We start from the raw sequence: 18,165 nt of genomic DNA on the forward strand, positions 1-18,165 counted from the left end.
GCATCTATCTCCACGGTAACCACTGAAGTGTGTTCAACCCCGAGATGCATCCAGCTGAAGCACAAAACAAAACAAAACAAATGTGTTTCCAGGTTTGCTTGTAAGATTAGGGCCAGATTCAATGAGTTCTGACAACTGCAGAGCAGTTTTATTTTTATTTAGGAAATGTCGGAGGTGTAACTGCATTGGAGATGTCAAATCAGCAAACAGCTCCTGGCTTTATACCTCTTGCGGACATTGCCATTGGATGTCCTGAGTCGCATTAATAATAATACTATAGCGGCCCTCACAGAGAGCTGTGTGTTATGAGTTATGCTGTTTGTTTGTTGTGTTGGTTGTCTGGACATTTGCTCATTTATGATCTAGCCAGGTCATTACATTGGTGTCAGAAGTAAAAACGTAGATAAATATTAGCTAGCTGACTACCATGGCTAGCAAACGTTGCGTGGAGAACGGAGGTTGAAAATGCTTTGAGGGAATATGAAAGTGAAGGAGGCAGGGGACGATTATGGCCAAGGAGGTGCATGTGCATTGATCTCGGAGGATCTTGCAGAGGAGATTGCCAGGGCATCAGAGCGAGTGACGTTTGAAACGCTATTAGCGCGCACCCCACTAACTAGCTAGCCATTTCACATCGGTTACACCAGCCTAATCTCGGGAGTTGATAGGCTTGAAGCACAGCCTATCAAACGCAGGAAAGTGCTGTTTGAATGAATGCTTACGAGCTTGCTGCTGCCTACCACCGCTCAGTCAGACTGCTCTATCAAATCATAGACTTAATTATAACATAATAACACACAGAAATACGAGCCTTAGGTCATTAATATGGTCGAATCCGGAAACTATCATCTCTAAAACAAGACGTTTATTGTTTCAGTGAAATACGGAACCGTTCCGTATTTTATCTAACGGGTGGCATCCATAAGTCAAAATATGCCTGTTACATTGCACAACCTTCAATGTTATGTCATAATTACGTAAAATTCTGGCAAATTAGGCGGCCCAAACTGTTGCATATACACTGACTCTGCGTGCAATGAACGCAAGAGAAGTGACACAATTTCACCTGGTTAATATTGCCTGCTAACCTGGATTTCTTTTAGCTAAATATGCAGGTTTAAAAATATATACTTCTGTGTATTGATTTTAAGAAAGGCATTGATGTTTATGGTTAGGTACACATTGGAGCAACGATACGCACCGCATTGATTATATGCAACGCAGGACACGCTAGATAAACTAGTAATATCATCAACCATGTGTAGTTAACTAGTGATTATGATTGATTGATTGGTTTTTATAAGATAGGTTTAATGCTAGCTAGCAACTTACCTTGGCTTTTACTGCATTCGCGTAACAGGCAGGCTCCTCGTGGAGTGCAATGTAATCAAGTGGTTAGAGCGTTGGACTAGTTAACTGTAAAGTTGCAAGATTGAATCCCCCGAGCTGAAAAGGTACAAATCTGTCGTTCTGCCCCTGAACGAGGCAGTTAACCCACCATTCCTAGGCCGTCATTGAAAATAAGAATGTGTTCTTAACTGACTTGCCTAGTTAAATAAATATGAAATAAAGGTGTAAGCTTTATCGGTGTCCAGAAATCAGTGTCCAAAAATACCGATTTCCGATTGTTATGAAAACTTGAAATCGGCCCTAATTAATCGGTCATTCCGATTAATCGGTCGACCTCTAATCATAACTGCCATCGATAAAAGACAGTACTGTGCAGCCATCTTCATCGACCTGGCCAAGGCTTTCGACTCTGTCAATCACCACATTCTTATCCGCAGACTCAACAGCCTTGGTTTCTCTAATGACTGCCTCGCCTGGTTCACTAACCACTTCTCATATAGAGTTCAGTGTGTCAAATCGGAGGGCCTGTTGTCCGGACCTCTGGGAGTCTCTATGGGGGTGCAACAAGGTTCAATTCTCGGGCCAACTCTTTTCTCTGTATACATCAATGATGTCGCTCTTGCTGCTGGTGATTATTTCATTCATCTCCACGCAGACGACACCCTTCTGTATACATCTGGCCCTTCTTTGGACACTGTGTTAACAAACCTCCAAACGAGCTTCAATGCCATACAACACTCCTTCCGTGACCTCCAACTGCTCTTAACTGCTAGTAAAACGAAATGCATGCTCTTCAACTGATCGCTGCCCGCACCCGCCCGCCCGATTAGCATCACTACTCTGGACGGTTCTGACTTAGAATATGTGGACAACTGTAAATACCTAGGTGTCTGTCTAGACTGTAAACTTTCCTTCCAGACTCACATTAATCATCTCCAATCCAAAGTTAAATCTAGAGTCAGCTTCCTTTTTCGCAACAACGCCTCCTTCACTCATGCTGCCAAACATGCCCTCGTAAAACTGACTATCCTACCGATCCTTGACTTCGGCGATGTCATTTACAAAATAGCCTCCAACACTCTACTCAGAAAATTGGATGCAGTCTATCACAGTGCCATCCGTTTTGTCACCAAACCCCCATATACTACCCACCAGTGCGACCTGTATGCTCTCGTTGGTTGGTCCTCGCTACATATTCGTCGCCAAACCCACTGGCTCCAGGTCATCTATAAGTCTTTGCTAGGTAAAGCGCCGCCTTATTTCAGCTCACTGGTCACCATAGCAACACCCACCCGTAGCACGCGCTCCAGCAAGTATATTTTACTGGTCATTCCCAAAGCCAACACCTCCTTTGGCTGCCTTTCCTTCCAGTTCTCTGCTGCCAATGACTGGAACGAATTGCAAAAATCAGTGAAGTTGGAGACTTATATTGCCCTCACTAACTTTAAGCGTCAGCTGTCAGAGCAGCTTACCGATCGCTGCAGCTGTACACAGCCCATCTGTAAATAGCCCATCCAACCAACTGCCTACCTCATCCCCATATTTGTTTTTCTGCTCTTTTGCACACCAGTATTTCTACTTGCACATCCTCATCTGTACATATATCACTCCAGTGTAAATTGCTAAATTGTAATTACTTTGCCACTATTGGCCTATTTATTGCCTTACCTCCTTCATTTGCACACACTGTATACAGATTTTTCTATTGTGTTATTGACTGTACGTTTGTTTATCCCATGTGTAACTCTGTGTTGTTTTTGTCGTACTGCTTTGATTTATCTTGGCCAGGTCGCAGTTGTAAAGGACAACTTGCTCTCAACTGGCCTACCTGGTTAAATAAAGATGAAATAAATAAATAATCATCTGATTGAATCTAAGGCTAAGTGTACTCATAATATATATAGATGTTTTTTTGTAAGTTTTGTTATTTATTGAACTTTCTGTTTTGCTTTTTTCCCCCCAATTATTTTAGTTGTATTATTGAAATGCCCATATAGCTTTCGTAAAAAAAAATTATAAAATAGAGATTTTAAGACTTTGTTCTTAACTGACTTGCCTAGTTAAATAAAAAATACACCGATATTGAAATGATAATGTGATGAGGCAGGACAAAAACAAGACCCAACCATTCTTTACAGTGTATTTTTTTTTATAGTAAAAACTGCAAAATGTTAATACCACAAACATTACAGGACACACATGGCATTTTGTTCAAGGAATTCATGCAACAGGGTTTTCAATGGCAACATGCTCATAGCAGACCTATATCAGGGTCCCAGGCGCTGAGTCCACACAAAACCATAGTCCTAATATGTCCTGTTTAGTGTGGTCTCCCCAAATCACACCACGTGCCTCACCCAAAGGAAACAGAGCAAAGTATGTTACGAGACAGATAACAATGTATTGTTGTTTTTAATTATTTCAAGATCAATTTAAGCACTATTCCCAATGTTCTAGTGACTGTGTGGGGCTGTAACGTCCAGATTGATGAGACGGTTACAGCGTTGTTTTCTCTGTGCTCTCAGAGAAAAGTAACACAGCTCTAGCTGGGAGAAACCCTGGCAGAGAGGAGTATTTCAACTTTGTTTACATTGAACGTGCCATACAAATAAAGGCAATTTAATTAATTATATGAAGAGTGACTTGGTCCTCCTTTCTTTTTGGAGAGGAGGGGAGGTTGGTTTTAGAAGTTCTCCATTAGGTGCAAACTAACCTAAACAGATACCAGGAATAGTACAACGAACATAAACCAATCATTTGTGGTGAATGTAATAAACCATTTTCCTACGGAACACAAACATCTTTGTCTCTGTAAAAATGCTTTGACGAATTAAACTCTTATCAAACTTTCTGGACACACATTTAGCAGGTGTATTATTAACATGGAGGAGGAACATGTTTGGAGGTTGACATTTGGGTACCTCAGCTTGTCCAAGCCATTCCTCACCAGCAGAAATCAGTTCATGAACCTAAGACTATGCTGGACAACTGGCAAACCAAAGATAGCAAAATATGTGACATGTGAGGTAAAGTTTGCATTTGTGTGCCTGCTATGCAAATAAGTACTGGTATTGATGTTGAGAAACATGTACGTTCTGTGGAAAAAACCCAGTATCAACCACAAATCTAAGGAGTGATCCAAAATGCCGTTGAAATTTTTACAAACATTGTAATAAAACAACATTTTCACCTCCACAATAAACAGATGTTCAATCCATCATTAGATATCCAGTCCTATTGCAATTCTTATCCAGGAGGGATTTGGCCGATATAATTGTTATGAAAAAACTATACAAGCAGTTTCCGTAATGTCGCTCGCTGTCTGATGAAAACCCAACAAAATGTTTTGCCAAATGTTTTATTTTTACATTTATTTAAAGCACTAACTCCCCTCAATGTACTCTGAACCTCACGACTCTGGGACCAATAAATCCTATTCAAAATAGCTTCGGAAGTTTCATAATTGTATGTTTGTTCATGGGAAAATGTTCTAATCTTTTCAATTTCCTGAAACGTTTCTGTTTTGGAGATGAGGTTTTCACCAGACGGCGACAATAAAAAAGGGAACCAAGAGAAAGAGCAGCGACGGAAACATATGAAGTTTAAGGCAAAAGAGTTGTAAGGAGAGGAGGTAAAGGGGACTAAGGGGAATGAAACGTGATAGTTTAGGACCCATAGAGGGAGTATGAAGACTCCTCTCATTCCAGAAGACTTGTATCAATCCTTCCCCTCCATACATCATCCCCATGGTAACATCTCTCTTTCATCCAATCAGTAAATCACTTAGATAACCCCATGATCAGGTGAATCTTTTTTATTTTTTTATTTCCCTGTGCCAAGTAAACGTCTCTAAAAATCTCCCACATATCTGGGCGAACAAGTCCACAACATTTCAATCTTACCATCGTTACACAGTATAAAAATGTGTTGAGTGCATGCATTTCAAAGAAATATCCCCAGACAATCCCTGTCACAGAACATTCAGACATACACATCACACTCTCTCACACAGACACACACACACACATCTAGAGACCACACGATGTGAAATAAATAGCTGTATTTTCAAGAGCCCAAGAGGGCAGCAACAACAACTCATGTATGTACACAAACACAAATACATAGGGTAAAGATTATGTTCAACAAAAAGCTTAGCCCTTTATGTTAACATGAGATAAATAATACAGAAGCTGTAAATGTGTGTTTTATTGGATTCCAGCATTTAATAAGTAGCCTTAGACATCAGAATGTCCCACTCTGGCCAACTCAAATAAATAACATTACACCTAGTCAAGGAGATTAGAAAATGACCTCATTTTATAAGCTTCACATACAATAACTTTAACAGTGGTGAAATACTGTATATATATATATATTTCAAATTAGTCCAATCTCTAACTACAGGGTGCATTAGTTGGGTTATATCCAAGTGTCACAAATGAATACACAGTTGGAAAGTCTTAGTTCATAGTCAATCAAATCTGCTAATGTTGAGATGGGTTTAAATAATTTGCATTATTAGTTATAAACCCAATCTTATGTAAGAACTGTGTAGAGGGCAGGTTTTATACTTCCAGCTATAAAAACGTGTTTTTCTCTCTTTGTGCAGCAGTCATCTACTAACTAATCCACTAGCAGTATCTAGGCTACAGCCCTAAAACAAAAGGACTCCATGCGAGGGTCTCTGAGGCAGGTAACTTTTGGACCCGCCCTAGATCTGTGCTTATCCCTCACATGACCCAAATTAAGAGCAATGGCTCCTGATTTATCAAAAACACATTTAAAAATAAGGGAAAAAACATCTTCAAGTGCAAACATGTCAAGAACCATTTTGGGCGGACCCACCCCACACACCAGAAGGTCTGTGAAACTAAAAACACGGGACATTAATAATGGTTATCACAACTTCACTAGTTCATTACACTCTTGTGCCTGACAGGAAACTCAATGAGGAGCCACACTATGACACAGTCCGTGGTGTCTCCCTCAGACCAAGGACCTCCACAATAATGATGAGGTTTGAGGGAGTGGCTACATCTTTGTGACGTCTACATTTTTAAATCTAGCTTATTATTTACCATGTCTAAATTCTCTCTTAACATAGGTTTTAAAGCCATGTCTAAATTCTCTCTTAACATACGTTTTAAAGCCATGTCTAAATTCTCTCTTAACATACGTTTTAAAGCCATGTCTAAATTCTCTCTTAACATAGGTTTTAAAGTGGCCAAATGTCAGTAACTGTGTATCCCATTCATGCAGTACACACACACACACACACACACACACACACACACACACACACACACACACACACACACACACACACACACACACACACACACACACACACACACACACACACACACACACACACACACACACACACACACACACAGAGAGAGAGGACAGGGTTCCATTACCATATTATGAACAGCCTAGGATGTCTTCACAACCCAATGGCAGGAAACCAAGAGAAAACAACAAACGAAGTCATGACTTCAGAGGCATATGGCTCTCCCTCCCTCTCATCACTGCCTCTCTCTATCCTCCCAGAAAAATCGATGTATATTTTCCTTATCGTACAGAACAGTATACAAGGTAAAGTCAGGTTGTTAAGTCTGCTACAAGTAATACAAAAAAGAAAGAAAGAAAGAAAGATGAAAGACAAGTGGTCCTTTGTTTCTCTGTGGAATTAGACCAGGTGTTTGGCTGGATAATAGTCCAGAGACAGTCCCTCTTCCACCCACACACAGAGTTGAAGAAGGAAGCCAAGGCCAGTTCTTGGGAGGAAACGGTTGTCTAACATATGTGTCTGTCAGATTGAGGTTATGGGTTGGAGCGAGCGCCACAATCCTTATCATGCTGGAGAGCAGGGATGGTAGGAAGGGGTCCTACTGTTCTGCCACCAATAAGAGCGGTATGGGGACGTCCTGAGCCCCTAACATTGAACTTTGCTAAGAGCTGGCATGAGGTACATGAAGAGGTCTGTCGCGAAGGGGGTTCAGGTGATGGAGAGCTGACTGAATCCCATCAGAAAATAAGATTTCACAGGGGTTAGAGAGGACACTAAATCACATCCTTACAGCTCACACCCATCCTCCTCCTGTTCCTCCTCCACACCCACAGCAGAGCAAAGAGAGATGCACCATGCCACAATGTCAGCTCACTAAGAGGCAACAAGCCACTGCTGGCTCGCACAATGCACTTTGCCCCCGCCGTGAGGGATTCTGGGAGTTGAAGTTCCTTCAGGTAACCAGCCTTTGGAAGAAGAAGAGAAGACCAGAAGCGCTGTCACGTCCTGCTTCACAGAGCTCCCAGCTTTAGGGGAGGTCATATGACCCCATCGGAGAACCCACTCCCCACAACCCAACCTGATTGGCTGGAAGGTAGATGAGGGGGCATGGAGTTGAGGTAAGCACTGCAGAGAAAGGAGAATAGGAGGAGTGCAGGGTACAGAGTGGAGGCTAGGGGTCTGCAATGCACCCCTGGGATCACTGGCTGGGGTAGGTGGGGTAACGGGCGGGGGAGTGTCGGCTGTGTGCCAGGGGCATGGTAGCGTGGCGTGGCTCTGAGGGCAGCCGGGTGGAGAGCAGGTCTGCATCAGCGCCAGTCTGAGAACCACCAAACATGTCACCTACAGGACAGGACAGGACACAAGAGACAGACGAGAAAAAGTCATGTCTACAGGTGCAGCCTACTCTATAAGCTTCTGTATGATTCGTTAAACTCCAGACCCCATGTTCAAACGTTTACACTTTCCATATTCAGACCAATGTTCCCACTCTAGCCCCAGTGCTGTGTGGTTGAGATTGTAGTCTAGGCTGTGGTTTACCATGGGCTGGGTCCATGCCCCCCTGAGTGCCAGTGATATGGTGCCAGAAGGCACTGCGGGGCAGGATGGCTGTGGGGGTACAGGGGTAGGAGCCCGTCTCAGAACCTTTAGACAACTGACAGAGAGAAGAAAATGTATTAAAAGCACAGTATTACATAGTATTACATATTGTATTACACAGTATTATATAACCACCAGGGAGAATACTGTGTGTGTGTGTGTGTGTGTGTGTGCGTGCGTGTGTAACTGTGCCTTACTCTGCTGTTCTTCTCCATCTCCATCAGAACTCTCTTGTGCTGCTCAGCAATGGCCAGGGTGGAGGAGTGAACTCTCTGGTAGATCTGTTCTCCCTCCCGCGTCTGGAATGTGTACAGGCCTTCTCCACTGTCACACATCCTGGAACACACCAACACACACTGCTCAGTACAACATGCATGTGTATACAGGCCATAATAGGTCATATCAACAATTCATCTTATATAGATGTGTTTTTGCAAACAGTCCTTTTGCAGGCACACTATTCACCACAAATTGTTCTCAAGCAAATAGCAGCCAATAATACTGCATCCTAAACACCACTAGGTGGCAGTGTGGTACTACGTTCTCCCTACTGACAGTGCATCACTCTTATCTTTGTCCTTTGGGGGGCACCCTGCAAGTGGACCCAATCCTTTCTTTTCAAGTTTATCAAAGCGCAGGAGGAGATAAGAACGCCTCGCTCACCATGGATTTTCCTCTAATCTATTCAATCAATCTCTTTATGAGGCTCTGCCGGACAGGCCTCCTGTCCGTCTGTGTATGTGTGTGTGTGTTTGTGTGCACGTACGTGGGAGCATGAGTGTGTGTGGTCTGTATGTGTTTTTCATCAAGCGATCTATGGGCTAGGCACAGACAACTGGTTACACAGTCCTGCTTTCCTGCAGCTTTTGCATTCTTCTCCCCATCCCTCACTCTCCATACCCTTCCCTCCCTCCCCCAGTGAGTGTCTCCCTCACGTCTCCCTCACCGTCCAGCCTCGAAGGTGAAGCGCGTGGCATCTCGTCCGTAGCGGCGCAGGGAGCAGAGAGGCCAGGTGACCAGTTTGGTGCGAGGGTTGTGGATGTCCCACAGGTAGATATTCTCATGGGTGATCTGCATCATACACTCCCCATAGATGTCCAGGTTAGGACAGGGCAGTAGGAACACATTGAAACGCTCTGACAGGGAGACAGGAAGGGATATCACTAGTCTTAGTTCAGCATGACATTATAAAGTGACTTGTAGAAGCCAGGACCCGTATCCACAAAGCATCACAGAGAGTAGGAGTGATGATCCATAAAGCAATAATAATAAGAAACTGGTAGCAGCAGCTGTATTGTGTGTGTAGCAAGAATGTGTGTGTGTGTGTGTGTGTGAGTGAGTGAGTGAGTGTGTGCTGGTGCAGGTGGTCTGTCTAGTTTAAGTGTTCAGCAGTCTGATGGCTTGTAGTTAAAACTGTCTCTGAGCCTGTTGGTATCAGACCCCACGCTCCAACGGTAAAGGAGTGAGCAGCTCGTGGATATATACACAGTATACAGTGCCTTCGGAAAGTATTCAGATCCCTTGACTTCTTCCACATTTTGTTAACTTTACAGCCTTATTCTAAAATGAATTTGTAAAAAGATTATAAATCAGCAATCTACACACAATACCCCATAATGACAAAGCGAAAACAGGTTTTTAGAAATGCTTGCAAATGTATTAAAAATTATACACAGAAATACCTTATTTATAATACGTATTCAGACCCTTTGCTATGAGACTTGAAATGTTGCTCAGGTGCATCCTGTTTCCATTGATCATCCTTGAGATGTTTGTACAACTTAATTGGAGTCCACCTGTGGTAAATTCAATTGATTGGACATGATTTGGAAAAGCACACACCTGTCTATATAAGGTCCCACAGTTCACAGTGCATGTCAGAGCAAAAACCAAGCCATGAGGTCAACGGAATTGTCCGTAGAGCTCCGATACATGATTGTGTTGAGGCACAGATCTGGGAAAGGTTACCAAAAATATTCTGCAGCACTGAAGGTGCCCAAGAACACAGTGGCCTCCATCATTCTTAAATGGAACAAGTTTGGAGTTGGCCGCCCGGCCAAACTGAGCAATCGGGGAAGAAGGGCCTTGGTCAGGGAGGTGACCAAGAACCAAATGGTCACTCTGACAGAGCTCCAGAGTTCCTCTGTGGAGATGGGAAAACTTTCAGGAAGACCAACCATCTCTGCAGCACTCCACCAATCAGGACTTTATGGAAGAGGGCCAGACAGAAGCCACTCCTCAGTAAAAGGCACATGACAGCCCGCTTGGAGTTTGCTAAAAGGCACCTAAAGACTCTCAGACTACGAGAAACAAGATTCTCTGGTCTTATGAAACCAAGATTAAACTCTTTGACTTGAATGCCAAGTGTCATGTCTGGAGGAAACCTGGCACCATCCCTACGGTGAAGCATTGTGGTGGCAGCATCATGTTGTGGGGGTGTTTTTCAGCGGCAGGAACTGGGAGACTAGTCAAGATGAATGGAGCAAAGTACAGAGAGATCCTTGATGAAAACCTGCTCCAGAGGTGCTTCCAACAGGACAATGACCCTAAGCACACAGCCAAGACATTGCAGGAGTGGCTTCGGGACAAGTCTCTGAATGTCCTTGAGTGGCCCAGCCAGAGCCTGGACGTGAACCCGATCGAACATCTCTGGAGAGACATGAAAATAGCTGTGCAGCAACGCTCCCCATCCAACCTGACAGAGCTTGAGAGGATCTGCAGAGAAGAACGGAAGAAACTCCCCAAATACAGGTGTGCCAAGCTTGAAGCGTCATATCCAAGAACACTCGAGGCTGTAATTGCTGCCAAAAGTGCTTCAACAAAGTACTGAGTAAAGGGTCTGAATACTTATGTAAATTATATATTCTGTTTTTTAATTCTTTTAAAATTAGCAAACATTTCTACAAACCTGTTTTTGCTTTGTCATTGGGTTATCATCGCCCATGGGTTATTGTGTGTAGATTGATGAGGGGAAAAAACGATTTAATACATTTTAGAATAAGACTAACATAACAAAATGTGGAAAAAGTCAAGGGTCTGAATACTTTCCGAAGGCACTGTATATAAATATAATTTTTTTATTGTCACGTCCACCCGACAGTTGCAGTGAAATGTGTTGTTTTACAGGGTCAGCCATAGTAGAACGGTGCCCCTGGAGAAATCAGGGTTAAGAGCCTTTCTCAAGGGCACATCGACAGATTTTCCCCCTTGTCGGCTCAGGTCTAACCGCTAAGCTACCTGATGATGATGCGGGCCTTTCTCAGGCACCGTTTTGAGTAATTGTCCTGGATTGGTGGGAGCACGGTCCAAGGGATGTACCGGGCCGTCTTCACCATCCGCTGGAGGGCCTAACAGTCATGAACAGAGCAATTCATGTACCAGGCTGTGAAGCAACCGGTCAGGACGCTCTTGATGATTTTCTTCATCCACCTTAGGAAGTAGAGATGCTGTTGTAGCCTCTTGACAAGAGTGGTGGGGTTGTTGCTACATGTCAAGTTCTCGGTGATGTGGACGTAGAGGAACTTAAAACTGAACTTAAAACCATCTTTGTTGGTTATCAGGCCTACAACCATGGTGTCGTCAGCAAACTTGATGATGGAGTTGGTGCTATGTCAAGTCGTGGGTGAACAGGGAGCACAGCAGAGGGCTGAGGACACACCCCTGGGGGTCCCCTGTGTTAAGAGTCTGTGTGGAGGATGTGGTACAACCAGTGGTTTACAGGAATACAGGTTGAAGATGTCAGTGAAGACGCCCACCAGCTGGTCAGCACACACTCTGAATACCACGTTTTGTGAGTATTCACTCTTTTGAGAGTTTTCCTCCCATCAGCCTCGGAGAGCAAAATCACCTTGTCGTCTGGAGCTGCGAGAGTCTTCCTGGATGGCTTGCCTCAAAGCAAGCATAGAATGTGTAAAGCTTCTCGAGAGGGAGGCTTCGGTGGGAACCACACATCAGGATTTGCCTTTATAGTCTGCAGTCCTTGCCAGATGAGTCGTGAGTCTGAGTTGTCGAACATCAATTCAAGTTTGAGTCTGTATTGTCTTGTACACGTCGCGCACCACCAAGTCATCTGGGTTTTGTTCTTCTGACATTGAATGTTGCAGTACGGGTTCTCAGCATGGTATGGATATTTCTGTTCATTCAGGGTTTTTGGTTGGGGTATTTCTGGATTTTAATTGTGACCGACAAATCTGGGTTTGGCAGATGCCAGGAGAACACTAGATGCCCGAATGCATAGTGCCAACTGTAAAGTTTGTTGGAGGAGGAATGGGGCTGTATTTCATGGTTCGGGTTAGATCCCTTAGTTCCAATGGCAGGAAATCCTAACGCTACAGCATACAATGACATTCTAGACGATTTGTGCTTCCAACTTTGTGGCAACCGTTTGGGGAAGGCCCTTTCCTGATTCAGCATGACAATGTCCACGTGCACAAAGTGAGGTCCATACAGAAATGGTTTGTCGAGATTGGTACGGAAGAACTTGACTGGCCTGCACAGAGCCCTGACCTCAACCCCATCGAACACCTTTGGGATGAATTGGAACGCCGACTGCGAGCCAGTTCTAATCGCCCAACATCAGTGCCCGACCTCACTAATGCTCTAGTGGCTGAATGGAAGCAAGTCCTCGCAGCAATGTTCCAACATCTAGTGGAAAGCCTTCCCAGAAGAGTGGAGGCTGTTGTAGCACCAAAGTTGGGAGCAACTTATTAATGCCCATGATTTTGGAATGAGATGTTTGACGAGCAGGTGCCCACATACTTTTGGATTGGCCAAAGTGGGGGTGGGGGATGGCATCACGGATGTTTATATATACAGTCGACAAACCAAAATACGCTAGACAAGGTGGAATCTTTTTGTGTCTGTAAAATTAATTATGCGAGAGATGGCAGTGGAAACACCTTTATGAGCAACTAGAGAGCAAGTGCCAAAACCAGAGTGGGCACATTTACTATAGCCTATAACGCTCATTTGTTTTGTGGCAAAACTATCAGCGGAGTTGAAAATGCGATGAAAACCCATTTAACTTTTTTGGGGGGGGATAAATGGGAAATTAACCTCAACAGTAATTTTTATGTGCACTATGTCATCACACACTGCTTTTTATCCGCAACAAGTCCATTTGATGTAAACATCTCTGGTGGGAAAATGGCCATGTTGTTTTTATGCATATTTTTGAATATTCGCATGAAATTCTGACACCAGTTGGATGGAAACCTAGCTAACTGTTGTTTTGAGGGTGAGTAATAAGTCATAATGAATGCAAACATAGCCATGAAGCAAAGTCGAGCAGGACTGTGTCATGGTGCTAGTGAGTCAGACACTCACCTGTATGTTCACACTGAACACCTGCTGCCAGCAAGTCCGGCTCTCCTAGACTGATGTCATTGAGGCGGGTACCCAGGCATTCGATTGACAGAGTTTTGAACCACTCCTCTGCTTCTAGCTCTGAGTTTAGACCAAAGGGATGTAGAGAGAGACGTCATAAAACAGGAAACTTTAGAGAGAATTGTACACTGTGAGAAAACATCTATTACAATACAGTAGGTGTGGTGTGGAGTACCTGATTCACAGGTGAACGTGCGCGAGGTGTCATCGGTAAAGACGATGGCTACCGCCTGGCGCTTGGTGTCCCTTGGGAGCCTTGTGACATTCTTCACATTGCTGATCTCTGTCACCTAGGCAACAGGAGAGGTCAAGAGGTCAGACAAACACAGAGAGGTTGAAAGGATTTTTAAAAAGCTGTCAAAATACTGTATGATGTGCCACCGGTTGGTCGGATTCAGTTTTCAGAAAGAAGGGAGAGGAGAGAAAGAGGGAGTGTTGTAGCCAGGTGTAGTGGGGGCCGGGGTGTTTTGGAGGAGGTCACCCCATGCTCAGACACTTCAGAGAGGCCTGGATTCTGTCTGGGATTGGGAGGCTGGCTTTGATGTGAGCAACGTCTGTGTTACTCTCATTTCCTTCAGCCTTGTGTGTGTGTGTGTGTGTGTGTGTGTGTGTGTGTGTGTGTGTGTGTGTGTGTGTGTGTGTGTGTGTGTGTGTGTGTGTGTGTGTGTGTGTGTATCCCTTCAGACATGCATGTTTGCTCCCTGCAGCTCAACGGGGGGCTCAGAGAACAGACTGACTTTCAAATGCCACACACACACACACACACACACACACACACACACACACACACACACACACACACACACACACACACACACACACACACACACACACACACACACACACACACACACACACACACACACAGATATATCACCCACTCACAGTAATACCATACGCGCCACACACAGACATCATAATTCAAACTGACATTTGCCAATTGAAACGTGACTTATCATGCAGCACTCTCTGGGGGGAGGGGGGGGGGGGGTGTACCTTAGGACAGACTCTGATGTAAGCGGACTTCTCATCAGTGTACTTCTCCAGTCTGCGTGGTCCTTTACTGGACGACTTCTTAAACACCAGCCAGCAGCGACGGTAAATCTCAACACAAAAACAACAGTCAGTTAAGATACTGCAACCAGCCACCCAACAGCAAAGCCAATGTTAACATATCCACCCCATTCAAGCCTAACGATTTACAATCTTTTGCTATCAAGAGCAGGTACACAATAGTTGCCTCTGGTTTACCTGATCAATGAACCAGGAAGCGTTATAAGAAAATCAAATAGCATTTAGTGATTAGCAATGTGAAAGAGAGACACAAGAGAGAACAAGAGAGAAAGAGACAGGTAGAAAATGAGAAGGAGTGCACCGGGTCCGTGTCATGAGTCTAATATTGTTCATACAAGACAATTTTATTATGCATATGATATTGAGTTAAGAGGCAGACAAAGACACAAACTCTCCTGGCGGAATAATGAGAAATCCATCGCAGTAACGCAAACAGGCACACACACACACACACACACACACACACACACACACACACACACACACACACACACACACACACACACACACACACACACACACACACACACACACACACACACACACACACACACACACACATCAATATGAGAGCTATTGCTTTAGCGACATTTATCCCCCTTATCTCTGTTATAAAAGGCAGGGCCTTTATTTTATTGATGTTCCACTGTCCTCCTGTTGCCAGGGCAACCTCAGGACCTGTACAGTACAGGGCCAGCCGTCCCTAAACCAATCCCCACATTCCTCTTTCCCTAACCCATTATCACATCCCTGTTTATTAGCTAGGGGCCACAGAGCCAGTGAAATCCCTTAGTGCACTGACTCAGTTGTAATGAATACAAAGACCCCAAACTGAGTGACAATGTCTCACTGCTGTTCACCGACAAACACCGGTGCCACTGTGACAGAGATAACAAGACCAATTAAATATGCAATTGTATTTATCGAGAGATTAAACAAGAGCGCCATCAACAAAGGCACGCCGTAATGTGAGCGTGCTCAAATGGAGACATGGCGAAAGGAAAAAGCATCGCTCTGATGTGTCGCTTTCTTTTTTTTAATTGGTGCAATGAGTTTACACCTTGAGGAGAGAGGAAGCTCTATCGCTGTTTGCCTGTCTGATCCTGGCGTCAGCAGGATGAAAACGCTACCTTCCGTGGGATAGCTGACGGCGAGGTGACGAGCAGGTGCTCACCAGTCCATTGTGTCTCAGCGATATCAAGCTGTTCAATGGAGATTTACCTCTATGTATCTGCCATCTAGCTCCTGATTCTCCACAATGCTTTTCCAAACCAATGGGCTCAGATCTTCATTGGAGCTGTGTGCGTGTGCGTGTGCGTGTGCGTGTGCGTGTTGGCAAGCTTGCAGTCTACTATCGTGTCCCCCTCCGTTCTCCCCCTCCCCCCCTTCTTCTCCGCCCTCAGCTCCAGTGCTCAGAGCAATCAGGCCTTGCCAGGCAAACTGACTGTGAAGCCTGGTAATTAAGCTAGTGGGTGGAGGAGCAGCAACATAGAGATGAAAAAAGAAAGGGAGAGAGAAACAGAGGATATGGTAGACAGGGAAAGAGGGGGGGAGAGAGAGAGAGAGAGAGAGAGAGGAGTGGGAGCTGTGAATTCTGCTCCGATATCTTGGTATGAGGTTCATTGGTTCATTAAATATGAGGAAGTGATGGACGTCACATCGTTCAGAACTGAACTGAATAGTCATGTATCAGCCTACCGTTCTTCCAAAAAAAGATACATTGAAGCAATCAAAAATCAATTTCAGTGTCTCTCTGATCATACTATGTGTTCAGTGGCAGGAAAAGCCCATCTACACACACACACACACACACACACACACACACACACACACACACACACACACACACACACACACACACACACACACACACACACACACACACACACACACACACACACACACACACACACACACACACACACACACACACCACCACCACCTGAACACAGCAAACCCAAGATCACAGGCCTGCCACATTATCCACCTCTGCTGTCACCAATTTCAAGGGTCTTTGTCCCCCAGAAGAGAGGAGCGATGCTCCCTGCCCTGTCGACCCAGGCCGAATGCATTTTAAAACAGACTGACGCAGCCAAGTCAAAAAGCACAGGTCCTGACAGCACCCCTACAGGGAGAATTACTCTGGCCACCACGGACAGAAAGACATACAAAGAGAGAGCGAGAAAGAGAGAGAGAGACCTTTTGTCCCCACCTTTATCTGTTGAAAGCAAAGGTGCCTGTAACAATGAGATTTGTGGAGATGGTCTCCCATTGTATTCCAAATGTCCCTTCTCCCATGCCATTTCTGAACAGCGAAAGGGCAGTATTTTGTAGGTTGCCATTGATATTCCAGGCAGGTAGACATGGATTCCTTGTTTGCATGGCTCTCTCCCCTGAGGTGGAGCTGATCCCGGAGCTAGTGAGTGAGCGAGTGAGAGAGAGAGTGAGCGAGTGAGCGAGTGAGCGAGTGTGTGAGTTGAGTGAGGTGAGTGAGTGAGCGAGAGCGAGAGAGAGAGAGAACCTTGCATGAGTAAGGAACTATTGATCTCCCCAGTGTGCCGATAAGAGAATGTGAAAAGTCAAGTCACACACTTACCGAGAGTGGGCTCGGCATTCATGAGGGTTATCAATGATCAATATCGTAACCATTACACCCCTTTAAGAACCCTTTCAGAGATTGATATCGGAGCTCTTCTTTGGACACACTGACGGGAACACAACGATCCACATACAGTGTAGTGTGCAAATACATTACACACAGACCCACTAATGTATCTTCCCTGTACATTCCTCCTGCTTCTGCACTCAGATTGCCTTCCTCAGTCTAATTGTCTCTGCCCTGGTTCTCCTCCCCATCCCTGGCTCCCGACTGCCCCAGAAGGGGCCAGAGGCAGTTAGCCTACATGAATCCCCCTAGCTCCCAGGAGATCCTGCCTCACAGCAGCCCAGTTGGGACGAGCCCCACCCCAGCCTGGTCCCAGGATTAACCGGCTAATTTGAAATTAAAAATAAATGTAACCTTTATTCAACTAAGTCAGTTAAGAACAAATTCTTATTTACAATGACAGCCTACCCCGGCCAAATCCAGACAACGCTGGGCCAATTGTGTGCCACCCTATGGGACTCCCAATCACATCCGGATGTGATACAGCCTAGATTCAAACCAGGGACTGTAGTGATGCCTCTTGCACTGAGATGCAGTGCCTTAGACAGCTGCGCCACTCGGGAGCCCAATAACGCTAACAGGTTGACACCACGCTTATATCCAGCTTATTATACAACACACACACAGGACAACACAAACACACACACAGGACAACACAAACAGGACAACACAAACACACACTAGACAACACAAACACACACAGAACAAAACAAACACACACACAGGACAACACAAACACAAACAGGACAACACACAAAATCATGACAACACACAAAATCATGACAACACACACAGGCAC

The 18,165-nt window shown here is 44.7% G+C and overlaps 1 protein-coding gene across 2 annotated transcripts in view; it reads right to left on the reverse strand.

Moving 5' to 3' along the window:
* Positions 1–4,020: 4,020 nt before the first annotated feature.
* The window catches only part of LOC139576229 (docking protein 4-like), a 54,138-nt gene continuing 39,993 nt past the window's right edge, over positions 4,021–18,165 (reverse strand). For both annotated transcript variants that reach the window (XM_071402044.1, XM_071402045.1), the window contains exons 3-9: positions 14,624–14,731; positions 13,803–13,917; positions 13,568–13,687; positions 9,189–9,378; positions 8,440–8,578; positions 8,183–8,297; positions 4,021–7,984 (exon numbers count right to left, since the gene is read on the reverse strand). In XM_071402044.1, coding sequence (XP_071258145.1) covers positions 7,842–7,984; positions 8,183–8,297; positions 8,440–8,578; positions 9,189–9,378; positions 13,568–13,687; positions 13,803–13,917; positions 14,624–14,731 — 930 coding nt within the window. In that variant the 3' untranslated portion in view covers positions 4,021–7,841. The remainder of the gene's footprint in view (positions 7,985–8,182; positions 8,298–8,439; positions 8,579–9,188; positions 9,379–13,567; positions 13,688–13,802; positions 13,918–14,623; positions 14,732–18,165) is intronic.

The sequence above is a fragment of the Salvelinus alpinus genome, chromosome 5 (genome assembly GCF_045679555.1).
Source record: "Salvelinus alpinus chromosome 5, SLU_Salpinus.1, whole genome shotgun sequence".
NCBI classification, from domain to species: domain Eukaryota; kingdom Metazoa; phylum Chordata; class Actinopteri; order Salmoniformes; family Salmonidae; genus Salvelinus; species Salvelinus alpinus.